At 52.0% G+C, this 13998-nt stretch overlaps 1 protein-coding gene across 14 annotated transcripts in view; it reads right to left on the bottom strand.

The window, feature by feature from the left end:
* The window catches only part of EPS15L1 (epidermal growth factor receptor pathway substrate 15 like 1), a 99391-nt gene that overhangs the window by 36115 nt on the left and 49278 nt on the right, over positions 1-13998 (bottom strand). For all 14 annotated transcript variants that reach the window (XM_086698745.1, XM_086698747.1, XM_086698754.1 and 11 more), the window contains 6 exons: positions 13051-13207; positions 12290-12375; positions 11359-11431; positions 5464-5625; positions 4647-4844; positions 2949-3113 (listed from right to left, as the gene is read on the bottom strand). In XM_086698745.1, the coding sequence (XP_086554871.1) occupies positions 2949-3113; positions 4647-4844; positions 5464-5625; positions 11359-11431; positions 12290-12375; positions 13051-13207 (841 nt within the window). The remainder of the gene's footprint in view (positions 1-2948; positions 3114-4646; positions 4845-5463; positions 5626-11358; positions 11432-12289; positions 12376-13050; positions 13208-13998) is intronic.

Here is a 13998-nt window from a genome sequence, read left to right as displayed (position 1 = left end):
CCTGGGGGAAAGAATGGATCTCACCCCAGAAGAAGAGAGATGATGTCCTGGATACAGTAGCACATTAAGAATGACAGCTTGGTCTCAGAACGAAAGCTTCTATTTAGTTAGAAATTAGCACTGATTTACAAGTTGGTGTTTTTTTGGGGGTTTTTTTTGATGTTTTCAATCATCACTTGGAAGCCTGCCAACTAACAGTGGACGATGGCAGAGAAGAGGCTGTGACTCTAGACGCTTTGGCTGTGAGCCCCCTGAACTGAAAGCCAGGTCTGTAATCTCTTTCTCAGGTGCAATTATTTGCCTAAGGTAGCAATTGCTCCCTCCCCTTCCAAGGAGAAGCCTAAAAAGACCCCAGCAGGATTCACATACGTGAGGTAACCACCAGTGGTTCTGAGTCCATTTCACGGATTCAGAGCAGAAAATTAGGCTTCCCCTGGTACAGAGATGCCATAAACTCCACCAGCCACTGACCACCTATCAATGAGAACTGAGCCACCTGCCACTTGGGAGACACGGGTGCAGCAGATGAGCACTGGGGTAAATGACAGGTCCCTTAGCAGAGGGTAAAATACCTTGAACGTGGAGTTCAGTAACTAGTCCTGAGTTCTGCACTTCTTAAGAAACAGATGTGACAACTCTGAAAGGAGTTTCTGTGACTCTCCTTCCCTTTAGCTAGGGGTTGGGCAGTAGTGTGCTGGTGAACCAGCTCTCTGGAGGGAAAAAAAAAAAAAAAGGCCCTGATTGGCAGCTTCGTCCTGTCAATTCCCATGGTGCAAATACTCCCACTGTGGCTGAATTCAAGTCACCAAAAGTTAAACAATCAGGTTACAAAATTCCTATTTAATAATCAGCTCTGGAAAGTCAATAAAAATGGTTCCAACACGCCAGTGGGGCTGGATGAGATGACAAACCAATCTTTCATGATAAGGTCTTGGCGAGGCTGAAGTCGGGGATGATTTATTGCCTTTTCCTACTAGACAGGTTGGTTGAGTGCTGCCTTCAAGAGCCAGAGGCCAGTATCATCGTCGGATGAGAGACAAGAAATAAATCTGGCTTTAAGAAGCCTCAGTCTTTGGGACAAAGTAACACGGTATGAGCTGAAAACTAAAGTTAGTGACTTCAGTAGACCTGCCCAGCCGTAGAAACTTCTGGATGCCCCTTTTTGGTTACAGTATTCTCAGGGAACTAAACCCCTCACTGTCACCCACCTCAAAGAGAACTAATTGCTCTCTGAAGCAGTCTCGAAACATTCAAGAGTAAACAAAAAGCCCTCTTCGAAGTGTTTATTAAGAAAAGGAAACAAACCGAAAAATGCTTTAAAAACTGTATTTGTACAACAAGATAAATATAGTTTTTCAGACACCGGTTGCAAGTTGCTATGTAACATATCTGACATCGACATTCCAGAATGAATTGCCTATCATGTAAACTTTGCCCCGCTCACAAGATGAACAGAAATGAGGAAAAGATGAAAAATCTGTGGGGGGCGGGGGGAGGAAAAAATCACTGGCCACTTGCAAACTGCCAACTTTTTATCCAGGAAACCAATCTTATTCGAACCTGCAAATGGTTTAAGCTGTTCCACAAACCAAGATGAAGGAGGGCAAGCGGAAAGCTGTGCGAGGGAGCCAGTGACAGACGGGAAAAGTAAAATCAGGGTCATGAAGCTGAAATGCACACACTGAGCGGCCAGCCAGCCAAGCGGGCAGTTCTGTCTCACCCAGCGAACGAAGAGTGGACAGTCGTAGTCTGAACTCGGACAATCAAGCTGACGGTGGGATCAAGAGCAGATACGGAATTCACCCGTTTACAATTCCGTGAGGAAAAGGAATCTGTGAGCGGCAGAGGGAGGCAGTGAGGGCCCAAGACAGGAGACAGATGAGGACACCAACAGCATCTTCTAAGCGATTCGGGGAAGGAGGTATAAGCTTCCCCATAAATTCTTAGGACTGACTACTTGGCTACTGAGGAAAGAAACAGGTCAAGAAATGAACGTGAAGAGCCAAGACTCAAGTTGAGAAAGACAGACAGAGAGAGAGAGAGAGAGAGAGAAGCTGTGTTACTACAGGAAGAAGAAGGAATCCACGAAGCCCAGGGCCAGGAGCAAGACAGTTCAGAGGAGTGGCCCTGGACGAGGGGGCAGCAACATGGGGTGAGAGGTCAAAAGGCTTTGGGAGCAGAGCACAGTGAAACCACCGAGACCAAGAGCATCCCATCGGCTCTGTCAGGAGCACAAAGATGCTGTCATCGGCCAAGCTAAAGCGGAAATGGCACACGCTGGGGCTCGGCCACAAGGGCGGGCGCTGGCAGGAAAAAAGGGACGTGATGATATGGGGAAAAAGGGACACCGGCTGGATGTCAGCAGCCCGAGTCCACAGCACCCTGGGACTTAATCAAGGCCCCCGGGGTCATAAGAGCCCAGGCTTTCAGCACACCCCAAAGTTCAGGAGAGGGGCCAGTTCACAGGGCAAACAGCAGTGCCTCAAAGGGCTGTCATTTGTCTTGATCTTCACAAATACATTTGGTTTTCAAGGTGCTCCTTGTGGGAACACGGACACACACACACATTTCTCCCATGCCCCGCCCTCCGCCCCCAACTAGTAGGATGTAGGGTTTCACATGTGTGAGCCTGATCCACTTTTGGTTAGGTTTGGGAAAGCCCTCTGAATTTGGGTGGCTGGCTCACCGAAGACAAATATCTTTAAAAACTGGTCTTACAAAGGATTCCGGCCTACCCTTGGCTTCGTCCGGGAAGCAAGGATAGGGCACAGCCACGTACCCCGGGCTGCAGGGCCTGTGTGGACACGCAAAGCAGCAGCGAAAACAAGAAACACCCTGCATTTGGACAAAATCAAGGCTGGCGAGTGCCGGATCCAGCAAGCAGGGCGTTCTCTGATCCCAACGTGGGACCTAATCCCAGGACTGCATTACGCTTATTCAACCTTTACCATGGCTCCAAAACCGCCCCTCTCTGTCAGGGAGATGGCTTCGCTCAGGTCGGCTAAGTTGGTCAGGCTGGCGCCGTGGGCCCCGTCGAGCACCTCGTCATACTGCTCCAGGGTCCTGTGGGCTTCTTGGTGGCTTTCATGCAGCTGGGACAGCTTGCTTCTTGCCTACACGACAAAGATTGCTGACGTCACATGGGGTTTAGGGGAAAGGTGTCAGGAGAGATATTTTTTTTCTCCTAACGTCCAACCCTATTGTCCAACTCCGTTCACATGGGGAACTAAATTACTCGCCTACACAGTAGAGGATCCCAAGTGACACGACTTGTAAACCACGAGGTCCTTGTCACTGACCCATGAGGCCTCTTTATATCCCTGACCCCTGAGAGGCCTGTGTTCAAACAAACATCTGTCAATTCTGAAAAGAACTGAAATTGGTAAAAATCCACGTTCACGATCTGTTCCAAGTGATAGTAAACATTTCCCCTTTATGGGGTTTTATCACCCTGTCCACTGCTCCTTGTCCTGGACAGGGATGTGAGGCCGGGGAAAGGAGGACAATCCATGAAGTCAGACAGACCAGAATGTTATCTTAACTGTCTCATCCTGTGTGAGACACTGTGTGACCTCTGGCGAGTGACCTAACCTCTCTATTAGCTCTTCTCCAAAAAGGACCACAAGAAGCGATGGGTAAAACACGTCCTGTAGCATCTGGAAGGGTGGGCGTTAATACATGGCAGTGAACATCACTATTACTATTATTACTAACATACGCGCATGGCTTGGATCCTATCTATGTTACACAAACTCCAATTGCTCGGATGGAAAAGACCTAAGATAATCTCAGATCTAAGAAACAATGAAACACAACACAGGGAATGAAATCCCGCGTACGTGTTTGCGATCAACTATTGTCTGCAACCTGGCAAAAAGAGCAAGGGATCGAGTCGGTCAAGAGAGGAAGCTCAGCTGGCCACTGTAATAGTGCCAAGGGCAAGCATCACGCCCGTCTGTCGATGGGACACCCAAGGGCTGGCAAGGAGGCCTTGGGCTGTTACATACAGGGGAGCGGGAGGGAAGCCCGCCCTCTGCTGGCGAGCAGCGGCTGCAGGCCCCAGGGCCTTCACACCAAAGTGGGCTAAGGATGGGGTGCCCAGACAGCCTGCAGAACTGGAACAGGGCCCCACGTGGGGTGATGCTCATCACAGGGTGGGGCCTCAGCAATGTGCCAGTCCTCAGATGGCACAGGGACAGAGAGGTGCCGGAAAACGTCTTGGACTCTGTTCCTCTCGCTGGTCTGAGAACCGTGCTGGGGAGGGCATTTCTACACCCAAGACTCTCTCCAAAGGAGCCTCTGAAGTCCTCACACAGACCCTGCCCATTCCCCAAAGAGGACGTATGCCCAGGTGGGGAAGTGGAAGGACAGCGAGGCACAGCAAACAGCCCGCAGGCCAAAGTCAACGTGATGCCAGACCACACGCTGCGGGATGCTGGGTGCTTGACCTCCAGGCCAGAACGACAGCTTCTAAGAAGAGAGCCTGACATAAACGGGCTGGGTGAGAGCCAAGGTAACAAGCGGCCTCTGTGCAGGCTGGTCACACACCCCGACGTGACAGCTCACCGCAGCTGCTCCGCTCGCAAGAAGGCCCCAGAAGACCCCCGGCCACCAGCAGAGGCAAGGCCCCGCCCTCAGGGAGATACCTGGTTGATTTCGTCCTGCGTCGATTTCAGGGACTTGATGATGGTTTCCAGCTGAACTTTCCCGGCCTGAATGCTCTGCTCCAGCTGGGTTTCTTCCTGCTGCAATCGGTTCAGCTCCGATTTGGCCCGGTTCAGGTCGTCTTCCTGGGACTTGAGGTCAGATTCCTGAGACTGGATTTGGGTCTTCAACGAAGAAATCTGAAATGAGATGAAATATGACAAAAGGAGGAGTCTTAATTCACATCATTGGAACAAGCGGACCCAGTGAGGCAGACACCAGCCTGATGGCCGGACACCTGGGCTTCCTTCCAGGGCCCTCTCTCCACTCGCAAAACAGAAGGAAACAAGGCAGACGTGCAAATGCCCATGGAACTGACAGAATAAGTCAATTTTGGGATAAGTCAATTTTGAGGCCTGGGATAAGCAAAGATAAACCTGTCTCCCAGGGGCTAAACATCCCCGTGCAAGGCCTCAGAGGAGGGGATGAGGGCTTTCAATCTGCTGAGCTTGCAGCCTCCCCGGTTTATAATGAGCAGTGAAGACACCAGGCGATGACAGGGGCGGAGGAGGAGCATGCTGGCCCCAGGGTGCTGTGAGGCACTAGCCAGGGTGAGGTTAGTGGGGACCAGGGCTGTTCACTGTATGACTTGGTGGGTGAGACTGAGGTCAGGCCACAGATGCCTCGATGCTTTTTCAAATGATATGTCCACAACTCGATTAAACCAGTAGGACGCCTCAGCCTTGTGTTTCCAGGCCGTCGTGAGCCCAAAGAAGCCCACAGGAAGCCCCCCCCCGCCATGCTGGGCGTGAGACTCACCATCTGAGTCTCGTCCTGGCACTTCTGCCTGACGTCGCTCAGCATGTCTCGGAGCTTGGCCTTCTGCTGATCCATTTCGTCGAGGCGGTCTTGGGCGTCCTGCTTCTGAGCTTCTAGCTCTTGCAAACTGCTCGTTTCACGGTCTAAGTCATTTTGCAATTCCTAGGGAAGAGTTGCGTCAATGTACTTGAGCATGGGAGGTGGGGAGCATGTCCAAGACAGCAGTCTCAGCCTGGGCTAGAGCCCCCTGGATGTCCTACGAGACCGGCCCCTGCCCGTCAGCCTGTGCTCAGCAGGCATCCTGTGCACACTTGCTGTAAATGTGTGCATCTCAGTTGGCGGCCGTGGCGTGACCTCTCACTAAGTCCCTTGGCAAATATTTACTGATGGCCTAAGAGTGGCCAGGGTCCGGGAGAGTAGCTGGGTCCCACCAAGAAGAGCTATCCGGTGACATGCGGTCAGGGGTGGGGAGGGGAGAGACATCACCCAAACACAAACAAACTGGGAGGAACAGAACCGACAGAATGTACGGGTGCTGCTGGGTGGACTCGGGGCGGGGGGTGGGGGCACAGGGAGACCAGACTGACGCTGCACGGAAGTGGGGAAGAGGGTGCGGGGCTCCAGCTCCAGCAAAAGGAAGCAGGGCCACGCAGGAAGCCCCCGCAGGACGCTCGAGTATGAGCGTGGGACAGGATGATTCTCCACTGTTGATGTTGCTCCAAGTCGGCAGTATCTACCCAGACGACCAGTAAAGGTACCCTCAGACCCGACCAGGACACCCCTAGGAAGAGCACCCTGGGGGTGTATGGTGCACGTGAAAACATGCAGTCTGTGGGAGCAAAACCTGGGAACCAAGTAAATTCCCACCAGGCGGGCCTGGCTCACAACTTACGGCGTGCTCGTACCCTAAAGGAAGCTGCACCTCATACTCGAGTTACAACGTGAAGCCCGTGGCCAAGCACATGTGTATGCTGCATTCTGGCGTTCGTGCCAACAGGAAGGAAAGAACACGCACGCGACCTTTCTGGAAGGCCTCGTGGGAGCTAACTGACGACATCTCTGACAGACCGACAAAAGGAGCAGGGAGGGGACCTGGGCCACGAGGAGATGGTGGCCGTGAGAATCAAAGCAAAGGCAAGATTTGAGGGGACCTTTGGGGGTAAGGGAGGACAGGGACGGTGAGGCCGATCCCCAGGGCTGACCTGGCTGGGGCTTTGCTGGTGCCATTTTAGGAGAAAACCCAAAGCAGGCACAGGGCCTCCTCTCTGCCTTGAGGACGAAAATGTCATGGCTCTCGCCACTCTAGACAGCCAAAACACACCTCTGAGTTATGCTGGGGAGCTAGGCCCTCTCTTCCCCAGTCTCCCTGCCCCTGACCTTGAATTCAAGAAGTGGAACTTCAGTGTTCAAGTCTGGGGAAGGGAAGAGGATGGTGGTAGGGAGTCCCAGACACAGGTTTGCCACATCTGAGGGAACAACAAGTGACGGAGGAAGAGGACACAGAGCAGGGAAGAGGGCCAGGACTGCTGTGGTGGCCTGAAACATCAAGGAATCTGAGCCTCATTCTGTAACGAAGGAGGGGGAATCCAAGAGCCCAATGGGGACGAAGACCCAGCTCATGATCAGGATGGGAGCTGGGGTCAGAATGTGGGAGGTGTCTGAGCAAAGAGAACCAAGAAATAACCCAGAGAACCTGCAGACTTAATTCAAACCCCCCTGGAATCCCCAGCTGGCTCCTGCACAGAAACGGACAAGCTGAGGCCAAAATTCATAAGGAAATGCAAGGGATTTGGAAACGCCAAAACAATCTCGAAGGAGAAGGAAAAAAAGTTGGAGAACTTCTACTTTTCAGTTTCAAAACTTACTACAGACATACCTCAGATATATTGTGGGTCTGGTTCCAAATCACTGCAATATAGTACGTGTTGCAATAGAGTGAGTCAAATGAATTTTTGAGTCCCCAAGTGCATGCAAAAGTTATGTTTACACTACACCACAGTTTAAGTGTGCAATAGTGTTATGTCTAAAAAACAACGTACACACCTTAATTAAAAAATATTTTATTATTAAAAAATGCTAATCATCACCTGAGCTTTCAGGGAGTCGTAATCTCTGAACACAGATCACCATAACAAATATAATAATAACAACGAAAAACATTGAAAGATTGCGAGAATTACCAAAATGGGACACAGAGACACAAAGTGAGCAAATGCTACTGGGAAAATGGTGCCGATAAATTCACCTGACGGAGAGTTGCCACAAACCTTCAATTTGTAAAACAAAAACAAAACAAAACACACAGAATCTGTAAAGCACAATAAAATGACATATGCCTATACAAAGCTATAGTCATCAAGACAGCATAGTACTGACCTAAAGAGAAATGCATGTGGAACAATGGGATAGAACAGAGAGTCCAGAAATAAAGCCACACATCGATGGCCAAGTGATAGTCGACAAGGGTGCCAAGGCATTTGTTCAACGGGAAAAGAACAGTTTCTTCAACAAATGGTGCTGGGACAACTGGATCTCCACATGCAAAAGAATACCTCACACCATATGCCAAAATTAGCTCAAAACAGACCAAAGATCTGAATGTAGGAGGTAAAACAATAAAGTCTTAGAAGAAAACATAAGGTAGGGGCACCTGAATGGCTCAGTCGGTTAAGCGTCCGACTTCGGCTCAGGTCACCATCTCTTGATTCGTGAGTTCGAGCCCCACATCCGGCTCTGTGCTGATGGCTCAGAGCCTGGAGCCTGCTTTGGATTCTGTGTCTCCCTCTCTCTCTGCCCCTCCCCTGCTCGCACTCTCTCTCTCTCAAAAATAAATAAACGTTAAAAAAAAATAAAAAAAATAAAAAATAAAGAAGAAAACATGGGGTAAAATCTTTGTGACCCTGAATTTGACAATGAGTTCTTAAGTAAGACATTAAAAGCAAGAGCAGAAAAAAAAAAAAAGGAATAAACTGGACTTCACCAAAATTTAAAGCTTTTGTGCTTCAAAGGACTATCAAGAAAGTAAAAAGACAACCCACAATTTTTGCAAATCACATATCTGATGAAGAAATTCTACCCAGAAAATATAAAGAACTCTTACAACTCAGCTATCAAAAGACAAAAAAAAAAAAATTAATAATGGTCAAAGGGTCTGAATAGAAATGTCTATTCAAAAGGTACACAGATGGCCAATAAGCACATGAAAAGATGCTTGGGGCACTTGGGTGGCGTAGTCGGTTAAGTGTCCAGCTCTTGATTTTGGCAGAAGGAAGGAAGGAAGGAAGGGAGGGAGGGAGGGAGGAAGGAAGGAAGGAAAAACCAGGCAGACACTACGGGTGCTCACCAGAAGGACAGCGATGGAAATAGAGGTAAAAGACTCCAGGAGGACAGGGAAAGGGCACAATGGGAACAGAGCTGTGGGGGCTGAAGCTTCTGCTGCTTAAGTAGCCTGAGGACAAAGGACTCGCACTCCATGTGGGGCCCTGACCCACAGACTGTGCTAGCAGGCACTGCCAGACCCATCTGGGGACAGGTGGCAGGAACCCCAACCAAACCTGGTTTTCACAGGGCAACTTTCAAAAAATATGTAGTATTCTGTCTGTGCCATCAAGCACTACAGCAGGGCCCCAGCCCGGCCTGCTTACAGACGACACCCCCACAGAACAGCCAGTCTGGCTGGCTTAGGGCTCCCTCCCAGCTCTGGGGGGCTGTCGGGGCACACAAGGACCCCGGCACCTCGAAGGCTGCAGGAGCCCACCAGCCAGGGCTCCAGGCAGCCTGGCCGCACTTGCCACAGACCACAGAGCACAGCGCCTCCAGATGTCAGAACCAGTCTCTGCACAGGCCCGACTTCTTCCTCAGAATCACCTGGAGCAGGCGCCAGAGACCTCATGATGGTTTCCTTGGTAGCGATAGGACATTATAGCACCCGGATCCTCAGGGACCAGAATAAAAAACCAAAGCATGTTCATGGCAACCCGGACGCGATAGGAAGGCAGAACCAGCCACACATCCGTGTCACCCAGGCCCGGGCGGGAGGGAAGACGAGGCCAGCTCCACCAAAGGACTAAAAAGATGGAGTGAGGTGACACAGATGATGGAAGCGGGGAGTGGGCTCTATGTCTGGGGGATCAGTTCTAGGACACGGGAGGAAATCAGAGATGTGAGGGAGAATAAAATGACAGGATGAAAGTACATACATTCAGAGAAATAAAGTCACTTTGCTTACAAGGTGGTCTTGTAGCTGAAGAAGCTCATTTGAGCAAAAAACCCTTCATATCAGAGGCAGGCCAGTCCCTGCTTTCCAATCCAAAACATTCCAGGAGACCACCTACGGCCTAGTCCTCACGGCCAATGTGCACAGAGTAGAAGCCAGAAAAGAAGGGTCTGGATACTGCACGGCAGGCACTGATGAGTGTCCTGAGGCAGGGTGGGCACACCCACCCCACCTCACCCGCAGACCACAGCTAGGATGGACGGCATTTCTCACGGCATTTCCCACAGATCGGCGGAACGCGCCCTCCAGCACCCTGAGAGCCCAACTGAGTCAGATGGTACTTACTTCCCCCGGCTCGGGTTCACGCCCTAGGAGGTGGTCCAGAGAGAACCAGCCACTCTCGCAGTGCACCCGGCAGCCAGCCCCTGCTCTCGGCTCCGTGAGCAGCCCGCGCGCTGAGCCTCGTGGCCAGCTGAGGTGATGCAGGCCAGGAGGCCGAGCTACCTGCCCAGGTCACTCAGGTGAGACACGGCGGAGCTGGGGTCCTGACCACTTAGCCAGGCTCCTCTCCCGCCACAGCTCGGAGCTCAGAACACTCAGAGTCCTCAAGCAGAGGACGCCGGTCCCTGCGGTATGACTCGGCCTCACCCACAGGGCGCCACAGCCACCTCTAGTGTCCCCACAGTGGCAGGGCTTTCTCTATCCACCCAGACTGGAGACCGTGGGGACCCAGGTCTCTTCAACAGTGTAGCTGCCCAGTGCTGATGGCTTTGCTCCTGATGCAGACTCCCCTCTGCTCAAATGATGGAGAAGAGCAGGAAGCGGCCCGAGTGAGCCCTGAGCAGGTGCCAGACTTTGTTTCCCAGCCCCACAACTCAGGAAAGCAGACCGCTCGTAACCAATGCAGTACAAGACCCAGAGATGTTCAGTAACTTGCCCAAGGTCACACAGCTACAGAGAACTGGGTCTGAGCCCAGGCAGCCAGGCCCCCAGTCTCTGTGTCACCACCACCTGCTAGGAGACGCTCCAGGAGGCGGGACTGTCCGAGAACAGGTTAGCAGCCACTGTCTGAGCCTCAGAAACTGAGATTCGAGTGAAAAAAGCCAGACACAAAAGGCCTCACGTTGAACGTCCAGAGCAGGTATGTCCATGGTGACACAAAGCAGATCAGTAGTTGCCGGGGTGGGGAGTGGGGAGGGCAGTGGCAATGGAGTGTGAGGACTACACGTCATGGGGTTTCTTTGGGGGTGATGGAAATGTTCTGGAACTAGACAGAGGGGACAGCTAAGGATCACACCAAACATGCAAAAAACCAATGAACTACTTGTTCTAAAGTAGCAAATTTTATGTTATGTGAATTATGTAGCTCAATGGAAAAGAGAGACAGAGAGAGAGAGAGAGAGAAAGAAAGAAAGAAAGAAAGAAAGAAAGAAAGAAAGAAAGAAAGAAAAAAAAGAAAAGAAAAAGAAAAAGAAAAAGAAAAGAAAAGAAAAGAAAAGAAAAGAAAAGAAAAGAAAAGAAAAGAAAAGAAGAAAGAAACCCCTGTCTATGGTTATAAGAAAGGTAGAAACCTCACTCAGAAGTGCAAGGGCGGGGCTACCTTCCCCTTGCCCCGCCCCCACTGACCGGCAGGCCCTGCACAGGACAAGACCATCTGCCCAGGGTGAGGTTGTTCTTACCTGTACTTCGTTGGTTTTCTGTCTGATTGCCTCTTCCTTTTCCCTAATGTCCTGTTCCAGGGAGTATTTCTCTCTGGGCACGGAAAAAGAATTCAGGAAAAGCACAGATGAGTGATAGCAGGACTACAGCCATGGTGTATTCTCTCCATGCTGACTTCTCAACACCCAATTCCGTCCATACCCACGGAACCCAACTCAGCTGGTCCCTACGAATGACCCTCAGGGATCATGCCCTCTACATCATCCCCTCCCCGATCAGCGAGTCCGTGGCTACGATGAGGCACTGCTCCCAATGAGACCACTCGAGCCCCTCAAGCAGAGGGAAAAGGAAGTCAGAGTGGTGTCCGGGGTGAGGAGGGTTCAACGCTCCCTGCTGACTGTGCCCATGGAGGGCCAGGTGCTTCCTGGGCCCTCCTCCCTCTCCTAGAACTAACTGGTGGGAGAATGCTGCTTTGAAGAGGAAGCATCTCTTTATGCCAGATTTGAGAGGACAGACACCCCATCCAAAGCCCTTGTTTACAGGTGGGGAGACTGAGGCAGCAGGCACAGAGAGGAGCCAGAGACCTGGACACAAAGGCTCCCTCAGTTTATCTGTCGGTCCTAAGCCATTAACTTGCCCTCGGAGGCTCAGCCGTTCTACGTGCTGAGGGGGAACAAGGCCCATCCTAAGGGCAGGGGGCAGGGCCTATGGCTACCTAGCAACAACCTGCCTGAGATTCCACAGCCCAGACTGACTCCAACTGAGGATGTCATCACTCGAGCTCATTAAGTCAATTCAGGAACTCGGGGGAATGTGCCCTGCTTTGCTTCTGCTGCATGAACTTGTTGACGGCCGACCTGTGTGCCTCACAAGCCTGTGGTACTTGTGGTAACAAGCTGGGATAGAGCCTGTGTAAGGGCCAGATTCCGAGGGGAAGGAGCTTTAACACACCTCTGTAACTGGGCAATCTCTTGACTGATATCATCAAGTTCCTTCACACCAGTGAATTCCCCTGATCCAAGAGAACTTGAACCATCCTGGAACCAAATTCAGACACAGGGTTAAAACTTGACAAGCTGATGGGGCGCCTGGGTGGCTCCGTCGGTGAAGCGTCCGACTTCGGCTCAGGTCATGATCTCACGGTTTGTGGGTTCGAGCCCCACGTCGGGCTCTGTGCTGACAGCTCGGAGCCTGGAGCCTGTTTCGGATTCTGTGTCTCCCTCTTTCTCTGCCCCTCCCCCACTCGTGCTGTCTCCATCTCAAAAATAAACAAACATTAAAAAATTAAAAAAAAAAAATTGACAAGCTGAGGGTTGCCTGCCTCCCTCAGTCGATGTAGCCTGTGACTCTTGATCTCAGGGCTGTGAGTTCAAGCCCCGCACTGGATGTAGAGATTACTTAAAAATAAGACTTTAAAAAAAAATTTTTTTTGACAAGCTGACCTCACCACCCAGCAGGTGCTAGTATGAGGGATACGATCTCCAATTCACTAGGGCAAGTAGCAAAAGTGCCAGAACCCAGCTGGAAAACTATCCCAGTGGCCCAGACACACCCCCCAGCCCCACCCCCAGCCCCTGGTGAAGGCCGGGGCCATGAGAAGGCAGGCTACAACAGCAGGGCACTGGCCTGCTCACATGGGTCACTGCCGCCACCTGGTGGCAGGCTGCGGGAAGCCACAGGAGCACGACAGGGATGTGGCCAGCGGTACTCACCTGGATGGGAGTGCCTCTCTCCGAGGGTGGGACCATGTCCGGTGAGAGGACCTGAGGGGGGTCGATGCCTTTACTGACCTTCTGCTGAATGAAGTACATAGCTAATGCGAATTGGTCTTTACTTAACTTCCCCGTTTGCCTCGTATCAGCCAGGGCCCTGGGAGAAGGCGGGATGCTAATTAGACATCAGACAAGAATTCAGCCCCGCCTGGGAAGTACAAATCACAGAACCCCTCCATTTAAAAAACGAACAGTGACACCACAAACAGCGGGGCACAGCAGCGACTCCTTTTCTGTTGAACATCCCTCTCGAGGACCGCAGTCCCGCCACCGGCCACCCAGGCATCCGGCCCTACGGCTGGTTAAGGAGGGGCCGTCAGCACAAGAAGGGGGGGCCCCACCTGGCTGGAGAACCACCGAACCCCACCCCACAGTCCGAGGTGCTGGGCCTTTGGGAAGGCCTCATCAACAATTACCAGAAACGCAACCGGCTCTTTATGGCATGTGTGCGGAAGACAGTGAGGGTCCGGTATGGAGCCGCTCTGGTGGAAGTGAAAGCTGGGCCCGAGCGTGCACCCTTGGATCTTCAGCAAGTTCCCGCAGCCCTGGGTTATCGGAGCAGCCTGAGCTGCTGGTTTTCAACGGGGATGACAGCAGCAGCATTTTGGGTCGTCGTCACGAGGAGCTAGTGCCTGGACGGCCACCTGCGGCCGTGCTGCACCGGACGGCTCCTCGCTGCTAAGGGGCCCCGCTCACGTGGCCTTTGGGCATCCTGGTAGACGGGCGGCACGTGGAGCTCCCGCGGAGCCGGGGTGGGGGAGAAGCTTCACAACCAGCCCGGTAACGGAGGAGCTGGCCTTTACGGGAAGGTAAGCCTCACACAGTAGGGCAAGGCCTCCGCATCTGCAAAACGGTCTCACCCTGGCCACTGCGCAGGCGGTCTCACTT

This window comes from Puma concolor, chromosome A2 (genome assembly GCF_028749965.1).
Source record: "Puma concolor isolate L17-30 chromosome A2, mPumCon1.1.hap2, whole genome shotgun sequence".
NCBI lineage: Eukaryota > Metazoa > Chordata > Mammalia > Carnivora > Felidae > Puma > Puma concolor.
The sequence above is the reverse complement of the archived record's forward strand: the minus strand, read 5'-3'. Positions and strand labels throughout refer to the sequence as shown.